This window comes from Suricata suricatta, chromosome 13 (genome assembly GCF_006229205.1).
Source record: "Suricata suricatta isolate VVHF042 chromosome 13, meerkat_22Aug2017_6uvM2_HiC, whole genome shotgun sequence".
Lineage (NCBI taxonomy): Eukaryota > Metazoa > Chordata > Mammalia > Carnivora > Herpestidae > Suricata > Suricata suricatta.
Genome location: NC_043712.1, coordinates 65,261,864 through 65,284,253, shown reverse-complemented (window position 1 = coordinate 65,284,253; position 22,390 = coordinate 65,261,864). Strand labels below are relative to the sequence as shown.

General features: G+C 39.2%; 2 protein-coding genes across 4 annotated transcripts in view; one reads left to right on the top strand and one right to left on the bottom strand.

Moving 5' to 3' along the window:
• NAA35 (N(alpha)-acetyltransferase 35, NatC auxiliary subunit) overlaps positions 1-18,112 on the top strand; it is a 91,220-nt gene extending 73,108 nt beyond the window's left edge. For all 3 annotated transcript variants that reach the window (XM_029920721.1, XM_029920724.1, XM_029920723.1), the window contains exons 15-23: positions 5,459-5,525; positions 7,202-7,300; positions 8,087-8,265; positions 11,085-11,221; positions 12,038-12,105; positions 13,031-13,171; positions 13,579-13,701; positions 16,681-16,761; positions 17,710-18,112. In XM_029920721.1, the coding sequence (XP_029776581.1) occupies positions 5,459-5,525; positions 7,202-7,300; positions 8,087-8,265; positions 11,085-11,221; positions 12,038-12,105; positions 13,031-13,171; positions 13,579-13,701; positions 16,681-16,761; positions 17,710-17,769 (955 nt within the window). In that variant the 3' untranslated portion in view covers positions 17,770-18,112. The remainder of the gene's footprint in view (positions 1-5,458; positions 5,526-7,201; positions 7,301-8,086; positions 8,266-11,084; positions 11,222-12,037; positions 12,106-13,030; positions 13,172-13,578; positions 13,702-16,680; positions 16,762-17,709) is intronic.
• Positions 18,113-19,272: 1,160 nt separating this feature from the next.
• GOLM1 (golgi membrane protein 1) overlaps positions 19,273-22,390 on the bottom strand; it is a 41,866-nt gene continuing 38,748 nt past the window's right edge. The window contains exon 9 of the mRNA XM_029919674.1: positions 19,273-21,458. Coding sequence (XP_029775534.1) covers positions 21,382-21,458 — 77 coding nt within the window. The 3' untranslated portion in view covers positions 19,273-21,381. The remainder of the gene's footprint in view (positions 21,459-22,390) is intronic.

Below are 22,390 nucleotides of genomic sequence, written 5' to 3'. Positions count from 1 at the left end.
TTTTGCATCAGAATTTTTGCCTTCTATATGGTAGTTTTTGCTACTATCTTCTGTCCTATATTTTAGGTTTCTTGTTGGAGGTAAATCTCTCCAGCCCATAAGGTATACCTTTAGTCACTTCCAAAGATTTTTATTCTTTTGCATTTAAGATTAAGTGGTGTGATTTCCTTCTAGGTAGATAGCCAGTTGGCTGAGTATCACAACAGAAACCATCATTTCCCACTGGATTAAAAGAAGACCATCTTTATTTTACTTGGGATTCCTTTATGTACTGAAAATTATTTCCAGTTCCAATGATGATGTTTTCTTTTATTGTTCTTGAGAAGTTTTATTATTATTGTATGTCTTAAGTTTTAGTATCTGTTAAGATATGTTCTCTGACTGCATTCTTTTTTGGGGATTTACTTGGCTCTTCCCTGGCTAACCCTTTATTGGATGTGTGGTCTGCAAATCTCTTCTCCCATTCTGTAGGTCGCTTTTTCATTTCGTTGATTGCTGAGCAGAAGCTTTTCAGTTTGATGTAATCTCACTGCTTGTTTTCACTTTTCTTGGTGCAAAACCAAAAAATCCTTCTCCCCTGTGTTTTCTTCTAATACATCTGAAACTTCAGATCCTACATACCAAAGTGGGTCTTTAATCCATTTTTATTTGATTTTTGTGTATGGTGTAAGGGTCCAATGTCATTCTCTTACATGTGGTTATCCAATTTTCCCAGTATTATTTATTGAAGAGACAGTCTTTTCCCCATTGTATATTCTTGGCTGCTTTGTCAAAAATTAGTTGACCATTTATGCATGCTTTTCCCTCCTATGCTCTCTATTCTATTTTATTGATTTGTGTGTCTGTTTCAATGCCAGTACTGTTATGTTTTGAGTACTGTAGCTTTGGTAGTACAGTTTGAAATCAGGGAGTGAGATGCCTTCAGCGTTTTTGTTCTTTATCAAGTTTGTTTTCAGGTTACTTTCTGGTTCCATATAAATTTTAGGGTTTTCTCTGTATCTGTGAAACATGCTATTTGAATTTCAGTAAAGATTGACTCTAACAGTATTCTTCCAGGACAAAAGCACAGAATATCTTTCTATTTATTTGTGTCTTCAGTTTCTTTCATCAGTGTCCTAAAGTTTTCAAAAGTGTATATAGATCTTTTTCCTCCTTGGTTAAATTTATTCCTAAGTATTTTATTGTTTTTGGTACTATTATAAACGGGATTAATTTCTTAATTTCTCTGATAGTTTATTGTTAGTATATAGAAATACAGCAGATTTTTGTATATTGATTTTTGTACCCTGTGACTTTTCTCAGTTAATTAGTTCCAACAATTTTTGATGGAATCTTTAGGTTTTCTACATATTATATGTCATCTGCAAATAGAGACACTTAAAAATTATTTTAAATTTGTAATTAGATATATCCAATATTCAGATTTATAAATGACATACACTACCATCCATTTTGAACAGTATTTTCCTTTAGTTTTTATAAATTCACCTTTTGGAGAATTGATAAAATTTGATAAATACTTAATGCATATTTATATGAATTAATACATGTTATCAGCTCCCTCATATAATAAATTAGGACTTGTTATTGCCAGGCGTCCTTCTGGGTTCTAGGGAAAGAAGGCACTTCCCATCCAGTGGGGAGACTGAACAGTAGACAAGTACATACTGTGAGGTCCTAAGTGCTTAGTGGAAAGATAAAGGGATAGATAGTTCCCTTAGGCCATAGTTGTGAAAGGCCCTTTGCACATGGTGAAACATGTGAGTGAACTGAGGCAGTGAGCTCTGCAGAATCAGGGTCAGGCTTCCTGACACCGACATCCGGCCCTGGAGTAGAGCTGAGTTTGAGGATCAAGGAGCAGCTAATTTTCACAAATCAAATTATTAGAAATACATCTAGATCAGCAGTTCTTGAGCTTTTTTATCTTGGGACCCCTTTACATTCTTGAAAGTTATTAAAGACCCAGATAGCTTTTGTTTATATGGGTCATGTGTATTGCTACCTACTGTGTTAGTAATTAAAACAATACTTTAAAAATATTTCTTAATTTATTAATAATAGGAAATCCATTACATTAATCAAAATAACATTTTTATGGAAAATAACCATATTTTAAGAAAATTTGTGATAAAAACGGTAATTTTACATTTTTGCAAATCTCTTTTCTGTTTATTATAATAGAAGATAGCTGAATCATTTTGACCTGCTTCTGCTTTCAGTCTGTTACTCATGCCATGTAGGCTCTGGAAACGCCCACCGTACACTTGTGAGAGAAGGAATACCAAAGGCAAATAACATCTTAATATTATTGTGAGAATAGTTTTGACCTCGTGGTCCCCCAGAAAGCATCCAAGGTCACCACCACCCCGCCCCCCACCAGGGGAACCTGGGCCATATTCTGAGAACTGCTGGCTGCCATGTCAAATCCAACTCCGCCGCCCCCACCCCAGTCCTTTCCTGGCGTTGACCACTGTGCACTAGTTTGTGTCTCTTACGAATGCTTATGCACTCGTGTGTGTCTGGAAATTTGTGTGTCTAGAAATAATGCATCCATTTATTTTGTATGATTTTAGATCTCACGTAAATGTCACACTGTATACATCCTTTTGCAACATGGTTTTTTCATTCAGTGTTAGGGTTTTGAAATCAACTGGTTTGATTTAGGCAAACCAACTTCATTCATTGAAATCCGCCCTTTGTTTCCCTGTTTCTCTATTAGTGGACATTTAAGTTCTTTCTAATTTATTACTAATGAAAACAGTGCTATAGTGAACTTCTTTGAAAATGTCTCCTGTGCACATAGCCTGTCTATATACTTAGAACTGTTGCTGATCATAGGGAATGTTCATCTTCAACTTCACTAGTTTTGCCCAGTTGCTTCCCAAAATAACTAAACCAATTTGTATTCCAGACAACAGTATGTAAGAATTCCAATTTTCTTAGACTTTGGGCTTTGTCATAAACAGACTCTTAAGTTTTTGACTATCTGATGTATGTGGAATAGTGTCCATGTCTGATTTGCACTTTTTCCTTTTCTATTTAACAGTCTCTTTTAGCACTTTTATTATTACTTAATTAGAGTTAATTACAGTTCAACCTTCATTGCTTGAGGAGTCCATATTTGCAAATCTTGCTTACTCACTAAGATGTATTGTAATCCTCAGATCATTTGCTCTGCTTTCGCTGAATTTGTGGACAGAGCAGCAAAAAAAATTTGAGTCTCCCGGTGCTGAACAAGGCACTCTCTACCTCCTTTTTCAGTTCTCATTCTGTAAACGGCTCCATCAGGCGCCACGTTCACATTTTTGTGCTGTTGTGCTTGTGTGTGTTGGTGATTTCATAGTTGCAAATGACCTTCGCCTGTAATAATTTGCTGTCTAGTGTCCCTTAACACAAGAAGGCTGTCGCATGCCTTTCAGAGAGAATATGTTACATAAGCCTCACTCAGGCATGAGTTTGCTAATGAATTGGTAATACACGTCACATAAGGCATCTTAAAACACATAATGCAAGGTTATGTAGTAGGTGATCAGTTGATGAAAATGCTGTCACCAGAGGCTGGCGGAAACCTAACCCTGTATTTTACCCTAGCAGCAGTGTTGCTGTATTCTCTAATTCGGTGTCTGCAGCAGCTTTCAAGAACAGAACTATCATGAGTACTGAGAATTGACTGTATATATGACAGTTCATTGCATGGTTATCTATAAATGTTATTCCACTGTTTTAAAATTCCAGTGTTACTTGGGGCGCCTGGGTAAATCAGTAGGTTAAGCATCCGACTTCAGCTCAGATGATGATTTCACGGTTCCTGGGTTCAAGCCCCACGTTGGGCTCTGTGCTGACAACTTGGAACTCAGAGCCTTGAGCCTGCTTCACATTCTGTGTCTCCATCTCTCTCTGTCCCTCCCCACCTCAAGCTCTGTCTCTCTTTGTCTCAAAAAGAAATAAACATTAAAAAACTTAAAATTCCAATATTACAGATAAGAAATGTGATCCTGATTTGATTTTTTTTTTCCCCTTGTAAATGATATTGACACTTTCTTCTGGAAGATTGCAAAGTTTCTGGGTTTTGTTTTGTTTGGTTGGCTGGGTTTTTTGGAGTTTAAGAGTTTTACCAGAATATGTGTGTGTGTGTGTGTGTGTGTGTGTGTGTGTGAGAGAGAGAGAGAGAGAGAGAGAGAGAGAGAGATTGATTGATTGATTGATTTTCAGCTAGACCGGTCAGGAACTCAGTCATTATAGCCTCAAGTCTTCTAATCAGTAATTTTCCTTTATTATTTTTTATCAATTTTTGCCTTATCTTTCATCTGTGTGCACGCATGTGTGTGTTTGTGTGTATTTTAGAGTTTCTAATATAGTTAAGTCTCTAGGTCTTGTCTCCATATTCTTCATAATATTTATCTTTACATATTTGATATTTGTTATTTTTGCTATGGTGTGAGAAAGTTCTTCCTCTGGAACTTCAAGACTACTAGTGAGCATCTTTCATCTGTTGAATTTTTAAATTTGAAAATCCTAATTTTGGGATCCAGAAAGTCTTTTTTTTTTTTTCTTTAAGAGCTTTATTTTACCATAAGTAACGTTCTTACTTTGGAGTTAAAGATCTAACAGGCCTTTTAGCACTATCACGTATTCTGGGCATGTTCTGCCTCCTGTTTCCTCTTGGCTGTTGCGTGCACTGTCATTTTCCATTGCATGATTGTGGCTCTTTGATGTTTGAGGCTCTGATCAGATTGTTCAGTTATGGCAGATACTTAGAAGTAGCAAGTTGTCTGCTCCTATCAGTGTGCCAGGGAAGAGTCTTTGCTTTTTCCCATCTTCTTCGGAGCAAAGCCTACTGACCTCCGGGATAGAAACAAATATGATCTTCCCATCTCTTCAACCCCTGTAGTTCCTCTGGAGCCAGGCAGGGAGCAGACCTCCTAGACTGCTCAGGGAAGCTTTAGTCACTTTATTACCTGAGATAAGGAGCACCAGAAAGGAAGTCCCTTGATGAGGCCAGAAGATGAGCTGCCAGAAATGTATAAGTGATGATTTGGGCCCATGGTTGGAAATGTGGGTATGTCTTGAAAAAATTAGGATTCTATATAGTGTTTTCTTTGTAATTATTATTAAGGGTACAGTCCTTGAGGGTGCCCATTGTAGAAAAATAACATTGTAGTAGGGCCATGAAAAAGTAGAACTTTGGAATTTTTCTTCTCTCCTTGTTAATTTCATCTTGTTGGCTCCAACTCTGCCCAAGTATAGAACTGAAAGAATTGGAAATGTTGTACATTTGTTCTGTGAATAACACAATAATTGTGAAATATTTCTTAATTTAATGCTAACAGTGTTTAATTTAGTAATGTTTTTGGTTCCATTTTATCTTTTTCCACATTTTGATCTATTGGTAGCTCCTACAATAATCCCTGCTCCTTTTTGTAGGCCAGTTTGGTTTTAATGAGTGTTAATCTTACAGGTGCTGCCTATATAACAACCATCAGGCTAAGGACTGTATTGACTCCTTCGTTACTCACTGTGTTCGGGTAAGAACTACAGTTTGGATCATTGCGATGGCTACTTTACAGTTTGTGGGGAGTGCGGTGCCTGGATGGCTCATTCATTTAAGCATCTGGCTCTTGGTTTGGACTCAGGTCGTGATCTCATGGTTTGTGAGATCATTAATTTGTGTTACTTTTTTTTCATCTAACATTTTTTAGTTATTTTCACTGAATAGACAAAAAATTTCTGTCTGTTCTTGTACTTGAGTAGATAGCTTTCTAACATGGAGTCTCTGTGACAGGCCGTTAAATACTGTGGCACCTTTGATGTCCTCTCACTGTAACCCCCAGGGACCACATAAACAGAATAAGTTATGACCCCCATCGGGAAACAAAAGTTGTTAACATCTTTTGTAAATGGGCACAAAAACTTATTTTTGGCCTTATAAACATGTAATGTGTGTAACAGCCTGATATTTGTCTTTGTGCTACCTTAATGAGCAGGATTATAGTAAAATTAAAATTGCTACTTTAGTAAATTAGATGGGATCACAAATTCTTTTCAAATCTTGGGTAATTAGGAAAAAATACAAAACTTGTAGTGGATTAATCATATATCATTCTTAATTGTATAAACATTTCTTTGGGAGAACTGAAACAGTTTGGGGGCCTAATTTCAGTAACCATGGGAGGGTGAAAGGAGGAAAATAAAAGGCCAGATTTCATTTTTATCTAATATTTTATCATTGTCGGGAAGATTACTTTATGTTTCTGTAAACTCTCCAGTCTTTAAATAAAGTGAGGTATTAATTTGCTCCTATATCTCTTTTAGGCTAGCTATTGATTGAGATAATACCTGTCAAACTGTACAAATTTAAAACAATTTGCAGAATCTTCTGATTCTTATTTCTTTAATCAGAGCATCTTACCATTCATGTGTATTGTCTGATTAATGAAGTGTTACATACAATGTTTTAGGAAACAGAATAGGAATTGAAGAACCTTAGGGTTTATAGAGAACAGTTGACCCTTGAACAACATGGGTTTCAACTTTGCAGGTGCATTTATGTGCACATTTTCTTCAGTACAGTACTATAAATGTGCTTTCTTAAGATTTTCTTTATAACATTTTCTTTAGCTTACTTCATTGTAAGAATACAGTATACATGCATATAACATACAAAATAGGAGTTAACAGACTGTTGATGTCATCAATAAGGCTTCCAGTCATCAGTAGGCTATTAGTAGTTAAGTTTTTGGGGAGTCAAAAGTTACATACAGATTTTCAACTGTGCAGGATATAGGTGCCCCTAACCCTTCTGTTGTTCAGGGGTCAACTGTGTCAGCCATTACATAAGCCTTAGAATTATTCTGGTATATTTAAAACAGCACAGAAATTTCACCCTTGAACATTGGCTTAAGGCTTGAAATAAGCAGAAAAGGAAACTATTCTATTGGAATTGTTGGAAGATCCCTAAAGTAACATATTTTTGCCACATGAAAACAGGTTTCATTACTACCCACTTTCTTTTGGCTATTGATAAATTCTCGTGTTGAGTTTCTGTAAAAAGAAACACCTATGTAAGAGATACACATAGTCCTGATTCTTACCTCCACAGTAATTTTCCCCCATAAACTAGATTTTGAAAACTTAGAATGTTAATTTTCTTTGGTGTCAAGAAATTTCACATTGGCAGTTAACAAATCGTATATATTTGCAGCCATTCTGTAGTCTTATTCAGATCCACGGACATAATCGGGCTCGACAAAGAGATAAGCTTGGTCACATTCTTGAAGAATTTGCTACCTTGCAGGATGAGGTAAGAGCGAACAAGTTGCCCCCCCCCTTCTAAAATTAAGCAAACACATTTTTAAAAGCAATTCTTTGGTACTATGTTTTGACTAATTTTTCAGTGCAGTGAATTTATTTTTAACTTAAAATGTAACGGTTCCTATACCAAAGGAGGAGTTTTCAAAAAGAGAACAGTAATCTGAACCGAGAAACATCTTAAATTATTTCTTTAATAATCAGAATAAGTTATAAAATATGTGTAGAACTATAGTTTTATAGCAAGTTCACATTCTAACAAAAATCTTAAGACAAACCATAAAATACTCTTAAATACAGAGAACAAAATGATGGCTGCTGGAGGGGAGGTAGGGAGGGGCATGGGTTGAATGGGTGATGGGCATTAAGGAGGGCACTTGTTGGGATGAGCACTCGGTGTTCTGTGTAAGTGATGAGTCACTAAATTCTCCTCCTGAAATTAAAAAGTAAAAATTTATTATACAGCTGTGGGGAAAAAACCTTAAATTATCAGCAGCAATATTAATGGATAACATAGTTAAAAACCTGAAGTCAATAGTTTGTATTTTTACTTTATAAAATATCTTTTTAGTTTAAGGAATGTTTAGGTAAATGTTTATCCATTGTGAAATGGGAAGTTTAAATGAATTGAACCAGAAAATGTTTTGGAAGTATGAATTCTTTAGTGACAAGTTTTACATTTTCTTTTTCAATGCTGTTTTTAGCTGTTTGGGTTTTTTTCCCCATTCTTTCATTCCCTTGAAACGAAAGTCAGTGTTCCGACATTTTATTCTGGTAGGCAGAGAAGGTTGATGCCGCCCTTCACACTATGCTGTTGAAGCAGGAGCCCCAGAGGCAGCATCTGGCCTGTTTAGGTACCTGGGTCCTTTACCATAACCTTCGGATTATGATCCAGTATCTTCTGAGCGGCTTTGAACTGGAGCTCTACAGCATGCACGAGTACTACTACATATACTGGTAAGAGCAGTCGCGGTCGAAGACCGCAGAGAAGATCTGGGAGAGCACCTAAAGAACACAGTATAATTCCAGGGTACTTTTTCGTTTAATGTGTCGTGGGCCAATTGAAAAAACATTAAAAAAATTTTTTTTAATTAAAAAAATTTTAATATTTTAAAAAATCCAGGTCATCTTGAACATCTTTAAGTGCTGTAACACCATACAAATGCTCTTTCCAGCCATTGAATATTTATTTAAAAAGTAATAAAAGTGGTTCCAAAGTAAAAACTGCACACATTGAGTCCTGACTTCAGTGACACTAGGTGCTAGCTGTGGAATGTACTTAACTGAAATAAATTTCAAAATTTGAAGCAGATCTTTCCTCTGAGAAGAAATCCTGGCTAAGATTATCATTAGGAGCCATAATTTGCAAACTGCCTCCCTGGGGGTTTCGCTCCAGAGTTTTGAAGGCGCTCATAAGAGATGTCCTCCTTAGCCAGTAGTCCTTTGCTTTCACGTGCTCTTCACAAGAAAAGATGAAATAGAGAAACCTAGTAAGAGGATGCTTGGAAATACTTCAGGCATGGGAAAGCTGACATAGAAAGAAAATATAGAGCTGATGGATCTTTTTCCTAGTCTGGCCAAGTATGGTGGTAAATAACCAGTGTTGCTTATCACAGACAGCTAAGTTTAGTATATTATATCTTAATAAGGTTCATTAACTCCTATTTGAATTATTTAACATAGTAATTAAGATACTGTGTATTCCTTGGAGTCACCGCTATGAAGAAAAGAAGTTAATTCTTTTCTAAGCTGCCATGGTTTTGTTATCATGGCTGCCAGGGCTCCTAACTTGGCTATAAAACTTGAATTCGAACATGAACTAAAGTAATTATGAGAATAATATTATTTGGTATAAACTTCGCCATTTATTTAGGTAACAACTAACTCTTACTGGCTACTAATATAGCTATTTGGCATCTGTTTTGTTACAAGCTCACAGTAGACTATTCAAACTGGGCATTTTCTAGGGGAGCATGCACAGGTTTCTTCTCTGAGTTTTGAGTCAGCTTTTGGGAAGCTTTTGTGCTCTTGATTTCTCAAAATAAAATTATATATATATATACATATACACATATATATATACACACACACATATTTTTTGGCACAAAGAATGGGCTCTTAATTCAGCAAGTAAGTGATAATCAGATAAAGACTATTAGAAATGTACCTGCATATTTGAGCAGATTCATTTCTTGTTAACAAAAAAAATTTTAGTTATGCCTTTAAATACCCTTGTGGTCTACATTCCTGTTAGTTTTAACTACTTTTTAGTTTCAAAATTATACACTGGGCTCCAACATTTTCACAAGGTAAGCTTGTTGTTATTGTTCATGAATATAATCCCTAACGGATGTGGGCCCTTTAAAAATCACCAATAGAAAACATTGATTCTTAAACTTCAGAGTGCATCAGAGTCACCCTGAGCTCAGTCCATCGAGCTCCCAGTTTAGCAGGTCTGGGATAGGACTCAGTCGTTTGCATTTCTCACTGGTTCTGGTGATACTGCTGCCGGTCCGGTGACCACCATTTGAGAACCACTGGTCTAGAGTATCTGTGCTTTGATTCTCTGTAGATCTGATAGTGTATTAATTTTGATAGTGCACTTAGAAGCTCACTGAAACATAGAGATCCTCTCAATGAGTAAGATGCGGACCCTGAGATTCCGTAGTGTCCTGGGGGAGGGGGAATTCATTTGTATCCCATAAAAGGATATGCTAAGTGCTTTTCTTAAATTCATTGTCAGCAATTATTTCTCTTCATATGAAATTATATGCTTTGTTTGAATCAAATAAAAATGTTTGCCAGTTTGCCTTTGCTGCCAGGAAGCATAGCCCTCAGTTTAGCTTAAAATATAGTACCTAAATCATTGCATGTGTTTTGGTGGGTTTTTTATGGTGGTTTTTTGTTTTTTGCCAGTTCATACGGTTTTGATTTTTTGAATGTGGGGGTTTGTTTGGCTACAACAAAAAAAAGGACTGTTGTTTATCCTCAGGCGTGTGTTTTTGGGTAGTTTTTGTTTTGCTTTTAAATTTTTTTTTAATGTTTTAATATTGTAACCTGCCTTACAACTTTTGGGGGAATTTTGGAAATAGGAATTAAATGCTCATCCTTGATCATAATAAAATTTCTTCTAAATCTTTGATTTTAGCTTACTATAGTCCTTAATTTTTATTGTAGATTATATTATAATCATATATATTCATGTTCTAGATTGGAACTGCTTTTCTGGCATAGGAGAATGTCATGTTGATTAAACTTCTGAAAAGTTAGTATTAGGTATACTATAATCTATTTCACATTTCATTTGATCAAGCTCAAGTACATTATAAGCCTGAATGTTCTTAATTTTTTGGAATGCTTTCGTATATAATGCCTACAATTTTAAATTTTTTCATTGTTTTCTTTTGCAATTACTGGGAAAATAAAATATTTACCTAATAGGTTGAAGGTGAAGTGTGTCCTGATATAGTAAAAAGAAAACAGTTTAATGGGCATTCATTTGATTTACATACATTATGAAAAAATATTTGTAAAATGCTTATCACTGTATGAAATTTTTATCAGCGTTGTCAGCAACATACAAGGCTACAGGAAAGGAAAAGCTAACCATCTATAGTGCTAAAAATCTAATTTATCAGTTATCTAATTGGATAATCCAAGTTCTTAAAAGATTTTTAAAGCAGTATTAAAAATATCTCTTTATTAGGAGATACTCGTGGTGATAAAGCTGTCTCATGTAGACATCTTCCATTAACTCATATTTGGTACCCTGTAAGGTATCTCTCTGAATTCCTGTATGCATGGTTGATGTCCACGTTAAGTCGTGCTGATGGCTCTCAAATGGCAGAGGAAAGGATAATGGAAGAGCAGCAGAAGGGCCGGAGCAGTAAAAAAACAAAGAAAAAGAAGAAAGGTACTGTGGACTATTTTTAAATTCAAGGAGTAACTAACATTGGAGTGCATGTTAATTTCTACATGGAAATAGAGAGCCACCTGTGCCTTGTTACGGGTTAATTAGTCATTACGCCTCAGTTCTCGCCCATCAGCTCTTGAGCCAAGGATAAGATAGACACTGAATCCCAGTGTTAGTGACAAGCCTCCTTAGAGCCTTCCCTTGCTTTTCTTTTACTTCTTTGCTATTCCATGTGTTGGAGGATCTCGGGCCAAGAAGAAATAGGCATGTGGAGTGTGCAGGCAAGATAAATTAAGAACAAGGCAGGAGGAAATCCTTGATCTTTTGACAGAAGGCTGACAGCTCAGAAGGGAAGCAGGTCCTGAGCTGTGCTGGTGCAGTGGCACAGAAAGGTGACCACAGAGCACCGTGTGCCACACCCAGGGACCCTGAGGAGGAAGAAATGTTTCAGAGGCACTGCCCTCTGGGTCACTAGTGGAAGGGTGCAGATACTGCTCCTAATGTTAACAACACATTACTTTGTATTTCATGAGGATTTCAACAGTTTGGGTGGGTTATTAAATGACTATAGCCATGGGTTTCCTATTCGAGAAGGTAAGTCCCTGTATAGTGAATTCAAAAGAAGCCAGAATTACTTCATGCTAGAATTTTATTATTTGTAGATTTTGTCCATCAAACAAAATGTAACCCATAGGAGAAAGTGTGAATCTTTAATTTTAGTAAACAAGGTGGAAGGTTTTTATTTAATTAGAATTTCTCCTGCAGTAGTGCGTAAGGAGGGGGAAAGACTATGGGTGATATTCTTTTTAATTACAGTTCGCCCATTGAGCCGAGAGATCACAATGAGCCAGGCCTATCAGAATATGTGTGCTGGAATGTTTAAAGTAAGTTGTCGCAAATGAAGTTCTTTTTGCTTTTCAATTACATTGCTGTTATATAGTTTAATTAAAATGGACTCTCTTCTGTGATTCTTTCCAGATTCTAATTTCACCTTTGTGTTTTCTAACCATCTGCTTGAAAATTACCTTTTTTCCAAGTCTGGTTTTTATTAATTTGTTTAGCAAGTGTTCGTAGACCAGTATTACTTTAACACCTTTGCTGTGTGTCACATATCTTGTACTGAGTACATTTAAGGATACCAAGTCTAATCAGAGGTGATCCTGGTCTCAAGTGTCTAGGTAATGGTGGGTCAGGTGACATGTGAGACACAAGTAATAAGAGAAGGAAGAGCTTATTCCTGGTTCATGACCAGAAGAGGTTTCTTGGAAGAGAAGGGTTTGTTATTTCTTCAGGAGCATATAGGAAGGGGGTGGGCTCCTCAGTGAATGGCTTCACAAAAGCAGGCAGTTTCAGGAGGTAGTAAGTACTAACTCTTAAGTTGTACTTGGCAATTCAAGAAATTATTTGCTGCAACTTATATTAAAATACATAAAACAGAACATGGACTTGTGTTTGAAAAACAGGACCCATGCTTTTTTTATTATTTCCTACTTTTTTCTTTAGAAGCTTTTTTTTTTGAAGGTTTCAACCACTGTAAAAGCATAAGTCCTAGAAGAATAATGTGTATGTGGTACAGTTTCAGTTGGAAAAATAGTAATATATTAAACACTGTTGACAATTTTTTATGTAATTATGGCATATAACATAAAAACACTAAAGCCAGTTTTTCTTTTCCTGTTTCTGATTTCTGAGTCTTACAGTTGTTAGCCCCGTGTAAATAGCTGTTTCTTGTTTTCTATTCTGTACTAATAAGGATGTTCACTTTTTCATATTGATACAGTCTTTTCTCCCATTTTCTTTTTCTTTTAGACCATGGTGGCATTTGACATGGATGGCAAAGTACGAAAACCCAAGTTTGAGCTTGATAGTGAGCAAGTTCGATACGAGCACAGATTTGCTCCGTTCAACAGTGTGATGACCCCGCCCCCGGTGCACTACCTGCAGTTCAAGGTGAGTTTGCCCATTAAAGCGGTTGTAAGGTGTTCAGCCGCAGACCGCAAGTCTTGTACCTCGCCATTTTGTTTAAAGTGGTCAGATCAAACCATGGACAATAACCATGGTTATTGGACCATGGACGAGGTGATAAAATAGCGGTTTTAATTAGTTTGTAAATTACTTGACTCTTTTTGGATGCACTCATCAAATTAAGAGTTATTTTAAGTATGAGGATATTATGAGGTAACAAGGAGATTTAGCATTGAATATTACACAGGAAAAACAGGGACATATGCCAAGTATTTGCTTTAGTGTCTACATGTGAATCATGAGTTAGTAGAGAATTCTTTAATTAAAAAAGGTATTTTAGAGTTTTTCATGTTAAACTTGTTTTAGATAACACAGTATTTCCCCCTTTTTAGGAAATGTCTGACCTCAATAAATACAGCCCTCCTCCTCAGTCTCCAGAGCTGTATGTGGCCGCTAGCAAGCACTTTCAGCAGGCAAAAATGATACTGGAAAATATCCCGAACCCAGACCATGAGGTAAGACTGCAGTCCTAGTAATTCTTGAGGAAAAGCATGTCAGGAAATATGTATCTTACTGCTGGGGGACAGTTTATAAAAATGTACCTTACAGTATTAATAGTGAAGCCTGTCATGTTTCTGGCAAGGATTTTACGTGACTTTGCTAACCTAACCCTGTAAGAATGAAAATTATGTGATGAAAGTGAATAGCTCTTTTATATAAATTTAGAAATCAGTGCAAAGAGAAAGTAAGGCATAGACCCGTACAATGAGTAGGACGAACGGAAATAAGATCCAAGGTGATCCACAGTTCAGATATGTTAACATACAAAGTTTTTTTATTTTAATGTGTAATTTACTATATTAAAATATAATTATATACATTTTAAAAATATGAAAAATGAGGGGCCCCTGGGTGACTCAGTCGGTGAACATCTAACTTTGGCTCAGGTCATGATCTCACAGTTCGTGAATTTGAGCCCTGCATTGGGCTCTCTGCTGTCAGCACGGAGCCTGCTTTGTATCCTCTGTCCCTCCCCTCCTCCCTGCCCTGTCCCTTGCCCACTAATGCTTTCTCACTCTCTCTCAAAATAACTCAAAAAAAATTTTCTTTTAAATATGAAAAAATGATCTGGTCATTTATCACAGGAAGTAAAAACCTTATTCCACTTGACCATTTAAAATAAAGGCTACTGTTTGAAGACTTTATTTGAGATATTGTACAGACCTTAGAACTTGCAGAACAGTAAAGTTGTGCAGTCTTTTGTTATTTTCAGTTTGCCTTGTACGTAATTATATTGACATGCATGTATTCCATGTGAGAATGCATTGCCTGTAATACACTGTTTTGGGGGAGGGTATCTTGGTACAACCTCCATGAAAGGGAAGTTCATAGCAGTTTTCTGTTAAAAGAACAAGCATAGGCCACGCAGTTCTGCTTTTTGTGATTTATTTTTTGTGCATGAGCACATGTGGGAAGTGAGTGCTTAACGCACAAGAGTATTCATGGCAGCCGGAGTCTGGTGGCAAAGAAATGAGGAAATTTCGCTGTCCCTCAGTCGGGACTGTTAAATGAATTACAATACATCATATATTGCAATAAAAGGACAATGGAAGATCTTTATGTACTGTAATGGAATGTTCTTCAGGATATAAGGAGTTTAAAAGGCAAAGTAATAAAGTGTGTATAGTATGCTGCCAGGACGTCGTGTGTGTGTGTGTGTGTGTGTGTGCAAGGATTACAGGAGCATAATGTATCTCCAGAATGACACAGAAGAGTTGATGGCAGTGTCTGCTTCTCGGGAGGGCAGCCAAGTGCCTTGGGAAACAGGGGTAGGAGAGAGATGACTTTCTGTTGTGTACAACCATGCACTAAAAGAAAATACAAGGGGAGAGGAAGATACCTATAATAGATGGCATATTTTTTTCAATGGACTTCATTCATTTACTCAACAAATATTTGTCGTCTACTGTGTCCTCAGCCCTGTGGTAAAAAAACTAGTGGGGGCACCTGGTTGGCTCAGGACATGATCTCGTGGTTCGTGGGTTGGAGCGCCATATCAGGCTCTGCGCTGATGGTGCGGAGCCTGCTTGGGATTCTCTCCCCCCCCCCCCACCCCTCTCTGCCCTCCCCTGTGCATGCTCTCTCTCTCTCTCAAATAAACTTAAAAATTTTTTTTAAAATAGTGAAAAAAAATCAGACAAATCCCAGCCTTCCTGAGGGCTGTGGAGGGTAGTGTGTGGCAGGCATCAAATAAATAGAGCATATTAGAAGATCGTAAGTACTATGAAGAAAATCAAGATAGAATTGGGATAGCAAACACTAGGAGTAGGAAGATGGGAGGGGGCTTAGGCATTTTTTTAATTGAGGGTGCCTGTGAGCAAAGTCAGAAGAAGGTGAAAAAGCAAGTTATGGGGCTACAGGAACAGAGCTCTGCGGGCAGAGGGATCCGTGTGTGAAAAGGCGCGCAGGCCACTGCTGGAGTGTGGTGCCCAAGGGGCGCCGCTGGAGGGTTTTGAGCAGAGCAGTGGCCAGATCGGACTTTTGCTCTGAAGGATCACTCTGGCTCCAGTGCTGAAAATAGACTGTGGTAGGGGCCGAGGTGGGAACAGGGGAACCAGTTTGCAGGCCACAGCAGTAATCTGGGGCGACGTGGCGGGGACCCTGGAGGTCATCAGAAGGGGCTGTGTTCTCTGAGTATGCCAAGGTCAAGATGGACTGGAGGTGGGTGAGCAGGAGGGGAGCAAGGAGGACATCGGGGTTTGGGCCTGAGCCCCTGCACGGATGGAGCCAGTGGGGAGGGCTGCGGGGGGGGGGGGGCAGGAACAAGTGGGAGACAGGGCTGGGACGTGCCTGTTGGACAGCCAGACAGAGCTGTGGTCTGGACAGGCGGACGTGTGATGGGGTGCAGGTGAAGCCGTGCAGGCTTGCGGTGAGGTGTGTTTGTGGAGAGAGTCCGCAAGGAGCGCTGGGAACGTTTTCTTCAGTTCCACACTACTGCCCCTGAAGAGGAATGTGGCATTCCGGCTCTGTGCTGTGAGCGCGTTCAGGTGAAGGCTGTTGGGCGAGTGGTAGTCAGGAGTGACCGGAAACACAGGACACTGCCTCCCTGCTGGTGTGGTTCTAGCTCATAATACGCAGTAGCTTATTTAATACTCCTGCCAGCGAGACTGCGGGATGAGTCACATTGTTGCCCCCGTGTTCATAGATGAAGAAACTGAAGAACAGAGAGCCTAGGGAACTTGCCAGCGGTTTCATAGCTGGTACCCGGCAGAGGTGGGATTTGCAAGCAGACACTGCATAGTCTGGGCCACACCAGGTGCTCCGCTGCCACCTCCGCAGCCTGACATTCTCCAGGCTCGGGGAGAGCCTGTCCATGTTAAACTGCCTTTGTTTAATAAAGCAGCAACACTTGTGTAAAGTTCCTACAAGAATCTGTAATATAAAGACATAAATTAATTGTATGTTTTGATAGCTTAATGTTGCTCATTGTTTAGGTCAATAGAATTTTAAAGGTTGCCAAACCCAACTTTGTGGTCATGAAGTTATTGGCAGGAGGACACAAAAAGGAGTCTAAGGTAAGTACATTGTGGTGAAAATAAATGGATGTTAAATTATTGTAAAACCTTTTTTAAATAAAATGAATAAATATTACAAAAAGAAAACATTCAAAAATCATCCCTTTAAAAAAGAGGTTCAGGGGCGCCTGGGTGGCTCACTCAGTTAAGCATCCGGCTTCGGCTCAGGTCATGATCTCACAGTTGGTGGGTTTGAGCCCCGCGTTGGGCTCTGTGCTGACAGCTCAGAGCCTGGAGCCTGCTTCGGATTCTGTGTCTCCCTCCCTCCGACCCTCCCCTGTTGGCACTGTCTCTGTCTCTCAAAAATAAATAAAAAACATTAAAAACATTTAAAGAAAAAAGAGGTTCATTGGCAGAAAATAACCTGAGCTAACCATTTTGCTTTGAAACGGAGAGATTTTATGGACTTAGTTTCTAAAGTCTGCCCCCCCATACCCCTCCCTCTCTTGTGTAAATTACCAAATGACTTGGAGTAAAACAAAATGTGTGAGAACAAATTTATGGAAGAGAGAGACCTAAAGACTTGGTTGAATGGCTTCAGCGATGGCAAACGTGTAAACCTCCCCGGGCTGGTGGCGGTGCGCCATCGGTGCCATCAGCCTGCAGTGCGCTACTGGGCCCTCGCTGGGGCCGCACCTGCTCACTCCCCGCGCCGCCTGCGGTACTAGGTACACTGCGCCGCACAGTACTGTCTGCTGGCCCAGGAATAAAAAGTGCCCTCACAGGACTCTTTCCCGTAGTCCGTTTTTCTTTGTTAACTATTCTCTGACTTTCAGATACCCAGAGTAAGCTAATCGTTATCCTTCCAGTTTTGTTCCCAATTTGTCATTAAAAGTTTATCTCTTGTGCTGCCTCACCTCTAAAATGGTGAGAAACTCTTTAAAAAAACAAAACAGTACTGTCTGAATATTTTAAATACATTAGTTTACTTTCTGCCTTTCTTTACAGGTTCCTCCTGAATTTGATTTCTCTGCTCACAAATATTTTCCTGTTGTGAAACTTGTTTGAGAGAGACTGAAAGGGTCATAAAGGGGTGGAATCTGCTTTCAGATTCTAAAAGGATCCATCCATCAGTCTCACCACGTAACTGAAGTGAAATGGATTTCTTGGATAACAACCTATTATAAGAAATACTTTTAATTTGACAGCCTTATATGACATGAATGAAAACTGCTGTTTTAAAGTGGTTTGTTATGTTCCATGGATGAAACTGGTCTTACTGAATGCATCGATGAACGTCCTATGGTTTTATTACAGATTTAATCATAGATCTTTTTTTATGAATGAGTGAAAATAGTGTTTGTAAAGGTTAATAAATTTGACAAAAAAATGCACCCCTGGAAATGACAAACAGCAGCACTTTGTTGATGCATGTTAAGAAATGAAGGTGTTTACACTTAAGTCGTTCAAACAGATTATTCAAAAGAAGTTTCAAAACAAACACTTACTTAGCAAACACTTGTATGGGGTTTTGGCAAAATACATTTAAAAGGGAATAGGGGGAGCTCTAAACTATATAGGGAGACCCAATTACATGGGGATTGTGATTCTGTGTGTCATGATGTCTTAAATTATATACCTGTAAGAATATAGAGGTTTTTAAAACATCTTTTAACTGTCCTTTTGGAACTTTTAAAACATTATGCATAGTGTTTGCTAGAGACATTATTCAAAAAAGGTAGGAATGTATAGGTGATGTGTAGGGTTAGGCTTAAATGTGGCATATTCCTTTTTGGCTTCTACTAAGTATTCAGTTTAACCCGTGAAATATTTTCAAATGGGGACCTTTCCAGGATCTGCTGGCGTCCACCCACCTGTGCCTGCAGGTGCCCAGCGCCGGAGACGCCACCCCGCCTGCCTTTCTCATGCTGTCAGGGGTTTTTAGTCTACTTTAGATGGTGTAATTTGCCTCAACTGGTGAGAGCCTTGGTTTACGGAACCCATTGTGTGAAGTCTGTACATAATTTAAAGATGAGACTATGTCAAGTCCTTTAACTTTCCCAGAGATGTGTTTGTTTCACAGGCACACCAACAAGAATGGGAACATTTTACATTAGCTTTTGAAGTGCACAGGAGAACACCAACTTTGAGTAATCCCTCAGTATATACATTATCAGAATTTTATAAGCCATTTTCTGAGAGCGGTTTAATACACTTTGTACTGCTTTCTCAGAAATAATATGTACAAATATTTACACAGTTAAGCCATTTCTCCAACTTTGACACTAATGAACATTTTCAAAGCCTAAGCTAACAATGTGAAAAATATATAACCCAGTTAATGGAATCTTTTTGTGTTTTTCTAAAAGTCATTTCAGAAACAAGCATTAGAAGTGTTGAGTGTCCTATAAACCTTTGATTATAATTAATAACCTCTTAGTGGGAGTAGACTGATCCCTTGTACCTTAACCCTGAATTCACACCTCAGGTTCCACTGTGAATGGATAACCAGATACTACCAGTTTAAACAGTCCTGCTACTTAACTAGTTATAGAACAGCAGCACACGGACTTAACAGTTAAGGGTTTATTTCTCCAATTCCACCACATGAAAGTACATTAAGTATGTGCGTTGCTTACAGTATTCTGGAAACCTGACCGAGTCATGCGTGGGGAATCTGCAGTCTCGTCTGCAAAAAAAAGATGAATCCTCACACTCCTGTCTACACACCGTGTTGAGGATGGATATAGAGGAAGGTGTGAATTTTAAAGTTAACACCTATTAAAAATGGGAATACCGGAGCGCCTGGGTGGCTCAGTCGGTTAAAAAGGGGAATAGCTGCGGATTTAATTTTGGTTGAAACCAAAAAGACAAAGTGTAGGGAATTTGAGATCTACTTATTACACAGGTTTTTGTTTAAAATAAGTAGAGCCACGACACCTCTGTGAATCGTGGCCTTGGACTAGGTGCCTGAGTGACGTGAAGGCGGCCCGGGGATAGAGCATGACTCTGGAGGAAAGGCTCCCAGGACACACCTCCTAAATGAACGGCCTTTGGTGCTTCTGCACATGAAGATGGACTTCCGTGTGCTTGTTTGTTTTACTTATATTCACGTCCCATCTCAGTCCACAGAAGGTTCCGTAGGGCCGATCACCGCCACCCTTAAGCCAGTTTGCAAGCTGATTCTTCAGGGATCCAGTAGGGCATGAAGTGGAAAACAAAGCAGTTGGACTTAAGAGTCTTATTTCTCAGAACTCTATGCACACTGATTAAACACGAAATGAAGAGACTTTATTACTGAAAAAGCAAAGCTATCAACCCTAAGGCTCAGACAAAAACGGAAGTTGGACAAGGACTTAGATAAAATCTTACAAAGCTATTTTTAACACCCTTCTTTGCCTTTTCCAGGTGGAAAAGTTTAATCTTAGTGACCAAGTAGAAAGATACCCTACACGGTAACATTCACACTGGAGATGGTAACCTGACTGCAAACCAGGTCCTGCGTCCAGGGGCACGGGGCGTCCGGTCCAGCTGAGGGGCCGCGTCCCGCCCGCCACCTGGCCGCAGGGCTCTGTCACTTCTCTTGGCCCGTTTCCTCTCTAATCAGCATCACCGCCCACTTGCCCTTTAAAGGGCTGAGAGTCACCAGTGTGACTCTGCCAGTCATCCGTAAGTGGCAAGAACCTATTTACCAGAAATACTGAGCAGAACAGCTCAAAGTGAATTAGGATTAGTCATTTTCAAATTAACATTAACTTGATTTTTAAATCACTTTTTAAAATGGTCATCTACCACAAGCCAAAAACAACTGTTGCATTTCTCAGGCCTTTCTAAACTTTCTGCCTGTGTAACAACTGTGTACACCCTTAAGCGTCGGCTTCCTGCCCTCCCTGCTCCGCCACAGCCCCGGGGCAGCTCTGCTTCCACCCCTGAGGTGGTGAAAGTCCATCCACTGGTGGCTTTCCGTGGCGTGTGCTGCTTAGATTTCGCTCTGTCCACACGTACTAAGCCAAGAACGACACAATGTTCAAATTACAAGTCACTTTCTAAGTACATTAATAACAAAGGTTATACAAGTGTTCTTTTAAAAAATTCTCACAAAATGCCTTTGTCTATAGACCTGTTTAAAACTTGCTAGTGATGTTTAAGTTTTGCGCTCCAGGCCACACTGAGTGTCCCAAGCAGAAGTGAGTGCATGAGCGCAAACCAGTAATCATTCACTGCTGACGTGGGAGAACAGAAATCCGGGCGGGTGCCTGGCCGCTCAGCACAGCATGTGGCGGGGACACCAGAGGGACCAGAGAATTCTCAGGGGTGGGGGGTCTTGGTGTCAGAAGACAGACTTTTCCTACAGGCTCCGATTGTTTTCAACGAAGTTACAAAGTTACCTGCAGAAGTGCCCCTGTCCCCTTGCAGGAGAACTTGGGCTCTACTTTTGGTCTTGATCTTCTCATACCTGTCAGAGCTGCCACACTGACACCATGGGACACACTTCAAAAGTATCCCCCAAACCCACCTGACAGACCATCATTTTCCTACATAAAGTACATATTAAAACTCCACAATAATCATCTTTAGTTGTGTATTTTACTTAGTACATTTCACAGTATTCAACCCCTCATAAGTATCTTGTAGTGATCTCTGTTCAGTCCTGACAGGAAGTACAGGATTCCAGTTGATTCAGAGCGTGTGATTCTTCTTTTCACGCTGATCAAGTAAATGTATCATGTCTCCTTTCTGATTTTCAGCATTAAGAACTAAAAAAAAGAAAAACAAAAAACATTTAGGGAAACCAGCCATGCAGGTTGCAGTTGACCTTAAGTGTCTGGGAACTGCCTCTTCAAGAGGACCGCACCTCCCACAGCAATACCATGGGGACAAGCAATACCATGGACGGGACAAGGAGCGGCGAGCAGAGACTACAGGTGCGGCCGACAAGGTGCCAGGAAATAAAGCTAAGACGAGTAAGAACTCCCTATTTAAAACAGTGAAATAATGCCCCGCTGTCCTCTAAAGTGGACAATGTAAAATGGACTCCTAACATTTTGATACAATCACAACCCTTGTGTGCTGCACGCATCCATTTGTGCACCTCTGTCGGAGCACAGCGTGGGCATCCCAGACCCCCACTCAGGTCAGCTCTACAGGAAACATGAGGTGGGTCCCCCCCTAAGTCAGCTCTGCAGGGAGCACCACACACAGGCACTGCAGCACCCCCCCCACACACACACACCACCACCCCCGCTTCAGCAATATGGCAAAGCCTTCCCTTTCAGAGCCGAAGCCTCCCTGTGGCGCCTTGCTCTATACTTGACACACGAAGGACAAGAAAAGAAAGAACGCACAAAATCTAAAACCACCATGCTGATTGATGACCCACTAAATGGTGATTTTCTTACATGAATTAAATGGCTGCCTTAAATGAGTACTGTCTTTTAAAGTTCTCTATTAAAGCTGACACGAAACGTCTTTTTCTGACCTCCCTGAAGGAAGCAGGGTCTTAAACTATTTAAATGATACAATCTTAAGATGGTGATGACAAGTCTTAAACTTAAAAGAGCTGACCAGCATTCTTCTCTGCCTCTGTCCTTGTTTGTTAGAGCCTCATACAAGGGGAGATTCTCAGGACACCTGGATGTAGGGCATGAAAGAGCCCAAAGCTTTACTGCAAAGCCAGACCTTAATTAAG